General features: G+C 38.5%; 1 protein-coding gene across 13 annotated transcripts in view; it reads left to right on the top strand.

Moving 5' to 3' along the window:
* LOC5566052 (CD151 antigen) overlaps positions 1 to 13723 on the top strand; it is a 280588-nt gene that overhangs the window by 247067 nt on the left and 19798 nt on the right. For all 13 annotated transcript variants that reach the window (XM_021852736.1, XM_021852742.1, XM_021852737.1 and 10 more), the window contains one exon: positions 2875 to 3066. In XM_021852736.1, coding sequence (XP_021708428.1) covers positions 2875 to 3066 — 192 coding nt within the window. The remainder of the gene's footprint in view (positions 1 to 2874; positions 3067 to 13723) is intronic.

Below are 13723 nucleotides of genomic sequence, written 5' to 3'. Positions count from 1 at the left end.
GTAAACTAGACGTACTTTGATACTAACAATGGATTCAGCGTGCTCAAATTGAGTAAATGGGGGTGTAACTTAAAACTGTGGTAACTATATTTATATGGGTCACCCTACTGCACATATATTCCCCAATCGAATGAGATGGAACACATTTAGTCAAAATATAGTTTTGAAATGCTGATGGAAGCCGTTCAAATATTAGTTTTATATTATTGGCTCCAATTGATGATCGGTGCTGAGATGGGATGAGAATTTCCTCATCTTCGTCAAATGATGCGGGCAAGCGAGCGGCTTGCGACTGCGATGAGAAGGGATTAATCATTTCGATGGGAATGAAAATAAAAGATGGAATTATGCATCGTGCTTTCCAAAGTGTTTGATTTATGTTAAGCCGATGTTTACTGTCGGCGTGGATCGAGAATTCTAAATGTTTCTCATATTTCATCATTAATGAGGCGAAGATTGGAATTTCCAAATCAATGGGCGTGCCAACCCAGAATTACTTTCGCGTCACGTGATTCACGTGGTTGGTTGCAATCGAAAAGTAATCTATTACTAGTCCGAATCATAAACCTGTCACACATCTCAATCTCGAAGTTGTACTGGGTCGTCACAAAATTCCTCTTTGCACAGGATTGGAATGGCAGAGCAATCAAGCGACGTTGCCAACCGTTAGTGGATTAGGTGTCAAACCGCGCAATTTTGGCTGCGTTGGGTCATGCACGAATGCTCAATCCCAAAACCGAGAACGGGGAATGATAAATCATATCTCCGCGGGCCAAATCGTTGTTTCGTGGGATATCGCTATAGAGCCGAATTGCCGCAACAAGGATGGTCACTCTAGGTCAGCTCGTGATACGCACACGGGAGTTCTTTTTCAAAATACTGTTCCAAATTATGAATTAAAGACAGTGTTTTTGCATGAGATTTTTTTTGAAAAAAAAAACTCAATAATGTACAATTTAGCAAAAGCAATGTTAGTGTGATGCTACAAGAGACCGAGGTCACCTCTACATCTCCATGGCTTCCAAAGGAAGGAGTTTTGTTAGTGAAACCGACTAAGCTACAAGATCAGGATCCACCTTGGTAAGTGATGCGAATCATGCAACCTTTATTTGGAAAAGTTATGCATCAGTGCGTCGACAATTTTCATGTGGAACTATTTAAAGGTTATTTTTTAGTAATTGTGATAAATATATAAAAGAATAAATACGTCTAGCTCAAAATTTGAAAAAAAAAACATACGTAAATTTTTTTTTTTTTGAATCAAATAATGATTATTGCACAAATTGCTCACTTAGATAAAAATGCTATATGTGTTTTGATTTAGATGCATTTCGAAATGCAATTGTTATGATCGACCAATTTTACAATTTTAAGAACAAGTTTTCAGACCCAGATTCCAATGAGTCATACTATTTGTGTGGATTTGTTCCACTGTGCCGGATTTGATAGATGAAATGTCATGACATGACACTCCGACTTCGGCGTGCTCACACTGTCCGCAGTCCTTCTGTGCCATATTATTGAGTACATTGACAATCCACAGCGGGCGCTGGACACATTTTGAAGGCAAGGCTCCGTGAGACGTGAGCGCAACAAACAAACCCGTGATGAAGAACGATCAGAATGACCGCTGTTCCATGGGAAGAATTCCCAGTTTCGGCAATTTTGTGTGAAGCGATTGATATGTGTGTTCCTTTTTTCTGCTTTGAAACCATTTATTGTTGGCGATTGTACAGAACATGTCAAGCCGATTCGATGGTCTGTTCATTTTTTGTAGATGCACGTACAAAGATATGATCACTTACGGTATCGTCAGATATGCTAAGCACGCGTTCTCCTTTGAAATTGAGACGTGATTCCTTTCAAAGCCCTGCCTGGGAGAGTTGGAAGACTGCTTGCCATTTCTAATCCTTCCATATTTGGTGCGGTCAAAATTAGTTAACAAATCTTACAATTACGTTTTCGTAATTAATTTATTGGAGTTTTTTCGGGCGTTGCACCCCTCTCTACACGAAGTCGGCGAGCCATCATTGTAAGTTTTGGGCACGAGCAAAAGCAACGCAATTCACGATGGCAATAAAATGTGGCTGATGCTTGTTATTGCTGGCTGTAAACGACAAGTTTATGGAGTGCTTTTAGTTCATATTAGACAGAGAATGCTTCAAAGGAGGTTACCCATAAGCTGCAGAGGCTAAGGCGCGTGGTTGTCGGACCGTTATTTTTAATTAGACATGTGGGACATCGACAATCAGTTACATTTGGACTGACATGAAAAGTGCTTCATCATCATTCTGATTGTTGTCAAACCATTGGAGTACAACAGGGGGGCATGACGGATGTTACATACTCAACACCAGATAAGTTGGGTCCCTCTCAAGTTACGCCAATCGGTTCTACGGTATTTAGGTGAGAAGTTTTCCGGTAAATTTCATTCCAGGTAATGACATTCCGCGTTAAGTTATAGAACCGCTGTTATCACATTTCAAACGATTCCTGGAATGAGAAGTTAGTACAATTTTGGTTCAATCCTTCCATTCACCTTCAGTCTTAATTCATTCTGTTTTAATCAGCAAAACCCTAACGAACACCTCCTTTACTGCAATCAATCAGTCAACGTCTCTGGGACAAGTCCACCCACTTGATGTGCACTTCAGCAAACCAGACCAGCACCACTCGAGTTTCCGTTTCTGCTTGCTCCAGTCAGTGTGCAAACCCGATCCGACCGTCCATCCGTGTGTCAAACACGGGAATGAAAATCTAATCTACTAAATTTTCCAATTCCACTTTTTCCGGACTCAAGTGTCCGAGCTACCGCACTTGTGCCTTTGGAATTGATTGTTTTTTTTTCTTTCTCGATTCGTTCTTCACTTGCAGATGTCCGGTCTGGTGATAATGGCCGTCACGGTTTGGACCGTATTCTGGAAGCATCAGTACGTCTCGCTGCTGTCAACGACAAACTACGCCATCGGAACGTATTCGCTGCTAGCGGCTGGACTGCTGGCGCTTTTCGGTGGATTCATCGGATGCTGCGGAGTTTGGCGAGAGCAACGACCGATGCTGTTACTGGTAAGAAAATGGTTTTAAAGCGTCGTAAAGTGTGTAGAATTTTATATTTGTCTGGAATTTTGCTCTGATGAAAATTGGAACTTTATAGGTCATTGTACCGAAACCCGCATAGCTATGGACGAATATTCGTATAAAATCGAAAATAAAGTCAGAGGCATTATTTTTACATCATCTGAAAGCTTTCTATCTTGGTTTTGTGGGGAAAATATGAAAACTACGAGAACTCATATTTTTGTATTTATTATCTCTTGTGCCACAATAGGAACAAATGTGCCTATAGCAGTACTATTTCTAATTTCTGCTTCTATAATAGCACAAGCTTCATGGCGTAGGCAAAACACAAATCAAACTCTTATTTTTACAAAACATTTATATTTTTCCTTTAAAGCTTCCGATTGATGTAAAAAAGATTCTAACTGTTCAATTATTTCGTTTAGTAAGTAATAGTTTTCCTAAGTAAGGCTACTGTAGGAACAATAGGTCGACTATAGGTACAAGGGAGCTTAAATTACAAGCAAAAAAATTGGTTCGATCATGTTTTAAAGAAAATCGAGCTGTTTTATTCAATGGTACCTAGAAAAATACGTGCTGACCATCATGTCCAAAAAATATTCTGCCACGATTTTTAGTGAAACTGCCGTAAAAAGCGATTAATGTGGGACTATCTACTGAGGGTACACTGACCCTAGTTTTTTATTATGTCTCCATACGATTCTATCCCATTACCCCGAATTCCATTACTTCGAATGCTATTTCCCTGAATTAACAATTATATTGACATGATGACATTTCCTCATGTTATTGGAATTCGAGATAATGTCATTCGGGGTTATGGGTCGTTCGGTGGTGGTGATCAACAACCGCAAGTCCGAGCAGAAGGCGGTAGATGAAAGCACCATAGAATCCAAAAAGAGGTGACATAGCCTTTGATAACCGTGAATATGCTTTCCGAGCTTTATACTGAGAACAAAATTGTATCCTAGTTCAGACGTAAAACAAGGAAGAAGAAGATCGTGCGCATCGTACCTTCGTGCTGTGCGTACACATCTCTCTGCTCTTGGAAGTTTTCTTAAAAACTACCTAAAGAAATAAAACAGTACTTTTCAGTGCTAAAATTCAAAACGGTACATTTCAGTGCTACTAAAACAGTACTTTTCAGTACTATTTTTTTCTACTATTGATCCCTTTACGATCCTTGTTCGGAACCGTGCCTTCGATTTTTCGTTGGACCCGTTGGCGAATGCAAGCGGTGGTAATCCTTCTTGGACACCGTCTTGGGAAAAAACCTCTCGAAGGTCACGTCTTCTTTCGTTTATTCACTAAGCATGGTTGCAACTACTAACAAAAGCAAGGGTGAATCTCTGAATTCACAACTTCCTTCCAAAAAAGTGGGGTTTAAAACTGTCACTAAACGTGGCAAGAATGGAAGAAAGGACGTTTTCCCGGAATGCGAACTTTCTTCCAAGGGTGAAATGGATAATGTTGATAATTGCATCGAAATGAGCAATCAGTTCAAATTTTCCGAACACCAGACTCTTTGATTCAAGTGAGGAAGCAAAGAGTGCCGCCTATCGTGGTCATTTGTTCCGAACTTGGGGGATTTAGGCAGGAGATCTTGAACTCCATTAGGGGAATCAAGGTCTCCTTCCAAATCGTAAAGAAAGGAGACTGTCGCGTTTTGCCGGAAACTTTTAAAGATCGCGAACTTCTTCTCAAACATCTTGAAGAGAAGAAGCACAAAATTGTGACTTATGATGACAAAACTGAACGTTGTTCAAAATTGTCTTGAAAGGTCTCTCAAGTGACTATAAGTCACCCGAAGAGATCAAAAATGGAATAAATGATTTACTTGGATTTTCCCCAGTCCAAGTAATCATTATGAAATATAAGAACCCAATCTGGCATTGTTCAGAAAGGGCTTTCTCAAGAATATTATTATATTATAGCTAGACTTATGTTCGATGTCCGTGTGACTTGGGAACATTTCCAGAAACCTGGAGGAAATTACCCGATGCCAATAGTGGGGTCATGGAACAAAACATTGCCGCATAGATGCTAAATTCATGATTTACGGAGGATCTTCTCATGCTGAGGACGTCTGTCCAGTGAAGGAAGAAACCGATAAGTTCTTATGCGCAAGTTGCGGGGCAATCATAAGTCAAATTTTTGGGCTTGCCATTACCGTAGGCGAGTCGTCAAGGCTCGTGCCAGGCAGATGAAAGATAATATCCGTTACGATAACGGTCGTTTCCGGAATTTCCTTGGTAAAGTATCGAACAATGCCAATTTTTCAGTTAACGATCGCTTGATTAAGAATCATACCCATCAGGAAGATTATGATCATGCTCAATCACAAGCTAATTTTAACCCGTCGGGTAGCCGATCAAATATTTTGATTTCGAATTAATCTACCCAAGGAAAATCCTTAGCCGGTATCGTAGCAGGTAATTTGAACTCCTCCCCTTTTCATACTACGAGTAACCGTTGTAATTGTTTCAAATCAAATGAAAAAAAACCCTGCCACCACAAGAACTTCTACTCCGCCTCTTCGTCTACCGAAAATTCTAACGGATAATTATCAGATAATGTACCCACTTCAAATGATATGTCTCCCTTTGAATTTATTTTTCTAACTGAACATTTAAATCAAATGATTGATGCAATGTTCAAAGCCACCACTACGACTGAAGCAGTCCAAGTTGGTGTAAAATTTACTAATCAAATTGTTGTTTTCTCTAAAAATTGGTGTATGGGAAAGTTGTAGATCTAATGAAATTCTTCAACTTTGCTGAAAATAGCACGCCGTTAACTTTAAAACCTTGTAAGTTACAAGCGAATTTCGAGTTTTTTAAGTGTGTTTTTGAAGTGAATTTTCTCAATTTACAAAAAATACGTTCTCACAGTTTTTGCAGCAAAATTTGCCTATTGTATGGCCTTTCGAATGCCACTAAAAGAAAAATTTTATCGAACCAACTCCATGAGTTATAGGCATCTGAAGATTTCATAGTTTTCCACTTAAATTTGCTTATAACTTCAAAATCACATAAATTACAAACTTGCGATGTTCAGCAAAAATGTGTATCTTTTCTTCTTCTGCAACTCTTCTGAAGACCACATTCACGTAAAACTGAAAACAAAAATGTTAGATCAGAATTACTGATTTTTTGGGTCCACCCTATGTTAAAACTTTCAAAATCAATTTACTTAGCTTAAATGAAGAGTTAGATCAAAAGTGTCTTCGACAAAGTTGTTCAAAACAACATTTTCTAAAAGTTTGCAGAAGAGCTCAGCCACAAATTTAATCAAACAAAAAAATTTGAGTCAAAATTTTAGCTTAAATATGGGCTACCCTATTTAACTTTTTCCTTAAAAGATGCAAAACTCAATTACCAATAACTTCTCTGAAGACATCGAACGTCTAAAATCGACGAGAACAGAGATAACACTTTTTTCCGGCTAAATTGTCGATTCGGTCCAATGTGCAATGGTTGCTATTCCGAAATTGACCGATGTCAGTGAAAATGCACAAAGAATCAACTAGAAGTTCGGCTGGGATTGGCCATAATCTTCTTCAGTGTGCATAATTCAGTGCCTCTATTTATACATGCTCAATAACGGCGCCGGCCACGTCCTTGCAGTCAGGTGGGATCGGGGGAAGGAAAGTTATTGTTTAACCCAGTGGTCCTCAACCTAACTGGTTGTGCGGGCCACCCTTTTGCTCTTAAAACACGTCGCGGTTCGTTCGTTCGTTCGTTCGGTATAAGTTCGACCCAAACGACTCGATTAGAATTACCTTCGACCAAAAAAATTCGATTGGCACGACTCATTCAAACAAGTTTTTCGACATTTGTTACTTAACTTGAACGATTGGGGTCGATTTGAAACGAGACACGACAACACTTACTTAAATTTCGTGCCAAAATGAACCAGCCTCTGATTGGTCCGGCAGACAGCGTTACCATCAATGATTATTGTACGATAGCTTCAGCACCTTCTGTGTTCAGCTTTTTTCTCTCCTTTTCAATTTTCAATGAATTGTATCAGTTTTCTGGCAACACAAGGATCATACAAGAGAAGAAGAGAACTAATAAGAAGCCAGGTGTCACATCTTGTTTTAGGAGTCGGCAGGTGATTTCTGGAATTTGCGTGCTTATTATGTCTGGCAGTTACTAGCGATTTCAATCATCTTTCCAAATAACACTGATGTCCCTGGATTCTCAAGAGTTCATCCTTCGTGCAAAGATAAATGTAAAAAATTATAGGATTTCCGAAAATGAGAGATAAGGCGAGTGTATTATTTCTTTTAAGATGAGGATGGATTTGATAAATCTTCAATAGTATATACATTTTAATACAATAATTGTAACATTAGAATAATGACAACAATTAACCTCCATAGAAGAAAAAAAAACCTTAGCCGAATAAAAACTATGACTTTAGCGTTATTTTAGAATTAAAATAAAAAATACTTGGAAAAATCGCTTTCTTACTTGAACTTTTGAAAACTGCGCTACTAGAACGTTGAAAACATTGGTGTTTTAAATAAACGATGATATCAGACTTGAAGAAACTTTGGGTTTGATAACCATTCCATTAGGATGAGAAAATCTGGAAAATTATCGAATGGCTTACTTTGCCAGATATTGCAGAAGATATCTAGTTATCTAAGATAACTTCTGAAATCACAAGATGCGGTCCGCACAACTCCAATATTCAAAATCACGCCGCGGGCCGCACAAAAGCTTCCTGAGGGCCGCATGCGGCCCGCGGGCCGCAGTTTGGTGACCACTGGTTTAACCTTTGCTATTTGGAGACCGTGTTTGCCTCTGCATCTCCACAAAGGTTACTGGGAGGGATGTTTGTTAATGGGGATGATCGTTGCGTCACAGGATTCACTTTGATAAGCGATTGGACCATGATAAATAATTATTTGTGAGATATAAACATGCTTATATGTAAATATAATATTTTCATTTGATATGAACAATATCTATGTAGAGAAAAATTATGCCGACATTTGAGGTGACGAACCTTTAATAGTTTGTTGAAAAATCATATTTACGTCTCACCGTTGTAACGATTAAAGGTGAAGTCATACATATTTTATAGATTAGAAATAGTAGCATGAAACGAGCTCACCAATTGATCCGTCATCCTTGAACAGCAACTATCCACTTTCAGTTCCACTCGTTTGCTTGGCTATTTAAAAGCACTCAGAGAAAATAGGCGCGCGACCCGAGAGGGAAAACAACTGACGACTGCTCGGGCTTTCTTGACGCACTGCCCAGGAGCAAGCGCTTTTTCACTTTCACTCGACCGACGCGTTTGATCCTGCCCTCATCGCCGTCCCCCGCAGGAGCAAGCGTCAAGGTCAAAGGATCAAACACAACTCAAAAACAAACCATTAGTAACAAATTGCGAAAAAGCTCAATTTGTTTTTTGCAGTTTGAAAGCGCGCACAATTTTAATTTAGGACTTTCTAGTTCAATTGAAAATCAAGTTACTCAGGACTTCGAAAATATTCTCAATCAAGAGAACGTTTTCGAAAATTCCTGAGAGACTGATTTTGGAAGAAGTGAGAACTACTATTAATAAAATCAAAAATATGAAAGCTCCTGGCGTTGATGGCATTTTTTACATCCTCAACAATAAACTTCCCGAAAGTAGCTTATCATTCTTAGTTGATATATTTAACAAAAGTTTTCAATTGGCATATTTTCCGGACAAATGGAAAAATGCTAACGTTGTACCAATTTTAAAACCAGACAAAAATCATACAAAAGCTTCTAGATATAGTCCAATAAGTTTACTTTCCTCCATCAGTAAACTTTTTGAAAAGGTAATTTTGAACAGAATGATGGTCCACATAAACGAAAATTCAATTTTGGCCAATGAACAGTTCGGGTTCCGCCATGGACATTTGACTTCTCATCAACTTTTACGTGTAACAAATTTGATTGGTTCCAACAAATCTGAAGGCTTTTTTGCTGGTCTTGCTCTTCTCGATATAGAAAAAGCATTCGACAGTGTCTGGCATGAAGGTAAATTCGTAAATCTTGAATTAAAAAAAAAAATTCCAACATACATTGTTAGAATAATTCAAAGTTATCTGTCAAATCGTAAACTTCAGGTTAATAATCAGAACTACAGGTCTGAAAGACTTCCTGTAAGAGCTGGTGTTCCTCAAGGCAGCATTTCGTCCCCTTAATGCTACAACTAGATAACTCGAAAATCAAAATTTTGAGATGTGCAACTTTGAAAGTATGACCGTTTAACAAGGTGATGGTTAATCGCAGTGATTATGATTTAAAAATAATCTTTAACTTGTGTATTTTGAATCACACGCTTAAGACCTGTGGATATTTTGCGGATCTAAAAATGTTTTGACATATTGAAGTCAAAAATTTCAAATTTCGAGTTATCTAGTTGTAGCATCAAGGGGACGATTTTGGGACCAATGTTATACAAAATTTTCACATCTGGCTAACCTGAGTTACCTCAGGGATGTCAAAAATCTTTGTTTGCGGATGACACAGGCCTCTCTACCAAAGGACGAAGCCTGCGTGTCAAGTTTGGATGTTTTTTCTTCATACTTGCAAAAATGGAAGATCTCTCCTAAAGCTTCCAAAACTCAACTAATAATATTCCCACATAAACCAAAAGCTCTTTATTTGAAACCTTCAAGTAGACATGTTATCACGATGAGAGTCCAATAAATTGGTCAGATGAAGTTAAGTATCCACACGGAAAAAATCTATTCCTGGAATCATGAATAAATCATGAATAACCATTTTGATGGTCAGATTTTGCATGGCAAAAAGTGCCATGAATATGGGTATTCATGATTTCATGAATAATTTTCGTGGTTTCAGGAACACATTTTTACCCGTGCAGGGCTCATGCTAGATAACTTTCAAAAATCACATTGAAGGCATTCAAGCCAAATGTAATAAATATGTAAAATGTTTCTATCCCCTAATTAAAACTTTGTCTTAAGAACAAGTTTTTGATATTCAAACAAATTTTCAGACCAGCCATGTTGTACGCTGTACCAATATGGATAAGCTGTTGTAATACCAGGAAGAAAGCTCTGCAGAGAATTCAAAATAAAATTTTGAAAATTATTCTAAAGCTTCCTCTCTGGTATTGTACCAATGAGTTACATAGAATATCCAATGTTGAAACATTGGAACAAATTTCAAATAAAATAATTAATTATTTCAGGCAAAAATCGTTACAATCTTCTATTGCGACGTTAGATTAAGTAAATTGAAAGCGTTCTTTTCTCTTATAAGCAGGTGAAATCAACTCACCTGAAAAAAAGCTGAACTGTTACGACAAATGAAATGAAATATGTTGTTAACAAAATGTTAATAAAATCTTAAATTTGTTTTACCCTACTAGGATGTGTTGTCTAATAACACAGAACACCTAGATATAAGAAATGAATGTAATGTTTGGAATAATACTAATAAAGAAATTAAAGAAAATAAAGGAAGAAGAACGTTAACACACGGTGTTATTGAAAAGAATCATTCTAAAATGATCAACTTCATCCTGATTAACCGTACAAAACAAAGAATCATTGTTTTTTGTAGAACGGTCCCATAATTGCGCTTCATTTATTTAAAAAGCAAATTAAGTCACTCGTGCAGTCGTTGAACCACGCCAAAAAAACAAACGACTGCAGCTCGAAAACTCATCAGGAATCGCCAATTGGAATTTTAAATATTTGGTTCGCCCCACTTCCTCACCATCATCATCATGGCCATCGTCATTATTTGGGCATGTTTTGATTTTTTATTGCCATTCTGCACCAACAGATTGACATGGCTAGGCTATCGGCCAACATTCCGCTCCCTGCCATTGTCGTCGCCATTCCATCATCATCATCATCATCCATCGTCATGGAGAGCTAGTAATTAAGGAAAATAAAATTCAGTGCCGTCCGGGCATATCAATGAGCATTAGGCGCTTGACAGAGTGGAAAATGTGTATAGGCGATGCGATATGAAGCGTCATCACTTTAATGATACGTCAGTTGGCTGTGGAAATCCCAATGTGACCAATTTCGCATAAAGACGTTTGGCAGAAGCAAAGACGTAATATACTAGAAAAAAAATCCAATCAGATTCTGCATTCTTCAACCCCTGGAAAATCGCTCTACGACGCATGTTGCTCTGGTTTGACTACACCCTAAAGCACTCGTTTCAGGGAACACGCTGCCTCAGCCTGTCGCCGTTACGCATATTCTGTTCATGTCGATCACCACACTACATATAGAAACACAGGAACGATGAATGGTCAGCCAGAACGTTTCAACAATTCTAGGACCCATTCCAGAAATTGGCATTACATCACGTTCTGTTTATCGTTTCGCTGTTTGGTTGATGGCTGTCCGTTGTTGATCAAATCAGAACAACAGTGAAGTGAAACGGCTTGATGTGAGTTTTTGATTATCGAAACGGGATTTTAATCAGACTGGGGAAATATGTGATTGGCAGTATATTGAAATTGCAAAGTTCTCGATGATAGGAAAAAAATCAGATGTTTGTTGTGCTATACCACAGTTTTTCCCTACAAAATTATCCAACTATAGGTAACTGTTGAAGGTAGAACTATTTTCCAAAAAAAACTTAGTGAATTTAATCTACTGACAACACATTTGCTGAACTCCAAACGTACCTGGGAGTAGCTAATTAGAAATGGTAGGGAAGCCCTCCGGAAGATCTGATCAATATGTATTGAACTACCATCTTTTCGGTCTGGGAATACGCTTTTCAATGCGGATTACGTACCGCGCTGAACTTGACTCATACCGTAAAATTGAAAGTTTGCAGGAGCACAGCCTCTAACAGATTGTTTCGTGGAGGCAACACTCAGGTTCCTTAGCCGATGTGAGGTGATTGTGTATTGATTATTATTGAAACACACTGGACGGCCTTACAGTTGAGGTCGAAATACGCGTATCTGTCAAAGGATACAAACTCTAGTGGAATTGAATGGCATAGTACTAAATTCGTTTTTTTCATCTACTAATAGGTATTCTAATAAACAGCTCGAAGATTAATTAGTTACATTTTTATACAGTCAACTCTCCCTTACTCGATATTGAAGGGACCATCGAGTTAGGGAGGTATCGAGTTACAGAACACAAAAGCAGTGCAACTGCGTTCCAAGGGACCATCGAGTTAGCCATGAAAACCAATTTGGTTCTCTAACTCGATATCGAGATACTGAATATCGAGTAAGGGAGAGTTAACTGTATTTCAATTTGAAGTCGAGAATAAAATGGATAATTGAAGACTTTAGCTCAAATTAAGGATAATCCTCCTGCATCGTGCCTTTAAAAAGAGAAAGGAACATTGATGAAATTGTCAAATTTATCGTTACGTAGTAAATGGACGTTACTAATTCATCAAAAAGCTGGAATGATGTTTCGAATGTTGAAATTTTGAATGTTTTGAAATACATAAATTGGATACAAAGCACGTTAATCCTCATTCTGTCGCGCATTGCTGTAAACATTCGACACTTTGCGCGACGTTCGTTTCGTTGTCATGGTCAGCAGTCAATTTATTTTTCTGCAGTCATCCGCTACCGTCACCTCTCGCACGAGCGGTAGAATGAACATCGAGAATCACAAGCAACTGACATTGTCATAAGCAACATGAATAGTGTTTGATCTTCAATTTTACGTTGAATGTGACACACATACAGAGAAAGTATCGCCTATCACGAAAACTGACAGTAACAAACAAAACCGTAACGTTTCCTAGCGAAGCTGTCGTGGTCAGAGACTTTCAATTGACATTATTCTTTAAGACATTCGTTTGATCGCTCGTGATGTGAACGTTTAGGGGAGGCGCTGGCGATAATCAGCAAAAACGTGTCGACTACCGTGATTGCTTACAACACTGGTCGCGCGACCATCAAGCACCGTGCTGACACTGTAAATAATGACCAAAACATGTGGAACTGCTTCGTTGTTTTCAAAATGTATACCTTTTGGTGAGAAGAACATTTCGTCCGAAGGCTACATTGAAGAGTTCCCAATGGTTTATGAGATATAGACGTACTAGGGTAAAATCAAACGGAACAATTGAAATAGGCACATCTCAAATATCGAACAAATTTTGCGAAACCTCAAAAGAGTTTTGAATTAATAGTATGGTGTGTACTTTCAAGAACTCCAGTCAATATTATGTTTACATTTTGGGTGTTGCACTGTGTTTTAATGTTGCTGCATGGATTCTATGACATTTCCCGGAATAACCCATTTCCCAGAACGCAGCAAAAATAATTATTTGCGGATTATGTTTTTTCGTAACCAGAGCTTACATTTGATAACAAGTGGGCTTCGTAGCCGTGCGATTAGTGACACCAGGCATTTAGTCGCATCGTGTTAAGGAGTGTGGGTTCGATTCCCGCTGCAGGCCGGAAAACTTTTCGTAAGGAATGTCTTTCGACGGCTCCATCCCATTACCCCGAACGCCATTACCCCGAACGCCACTACCCCGAATGGGTCACTACCCCGAAAGCCATTATCCCGAATGGGTCATTACCCCGAACGCCACTACCCCGAATGCGCCATTACCCCGAATAGTATGAGATACAGTACAGTATCTTGTTTTGCGTGCAAATATGCGTCTCTAAT

Source organism: Aedes aegypti, chromosome 3 (assembly GCF_002204515.2).
Source record: "Aedes aegypti strain LVP_AGWG chromosome 3, AaegL5.0 Primary Assembly, whole genome shotgun sequence".
Taxonomy (NCBI): domain Eukaryota; kingdom Metazoa; phylum Arthropoda; class Insecta; order Diptera; family Culicidae; genus Aedes; species Aedes aegypti.
The sequence above is the reverse complement of the archived record's forward strand: the minus strand, read 5'-3'. Positions and strand labels throughout refer to the sequence as shown.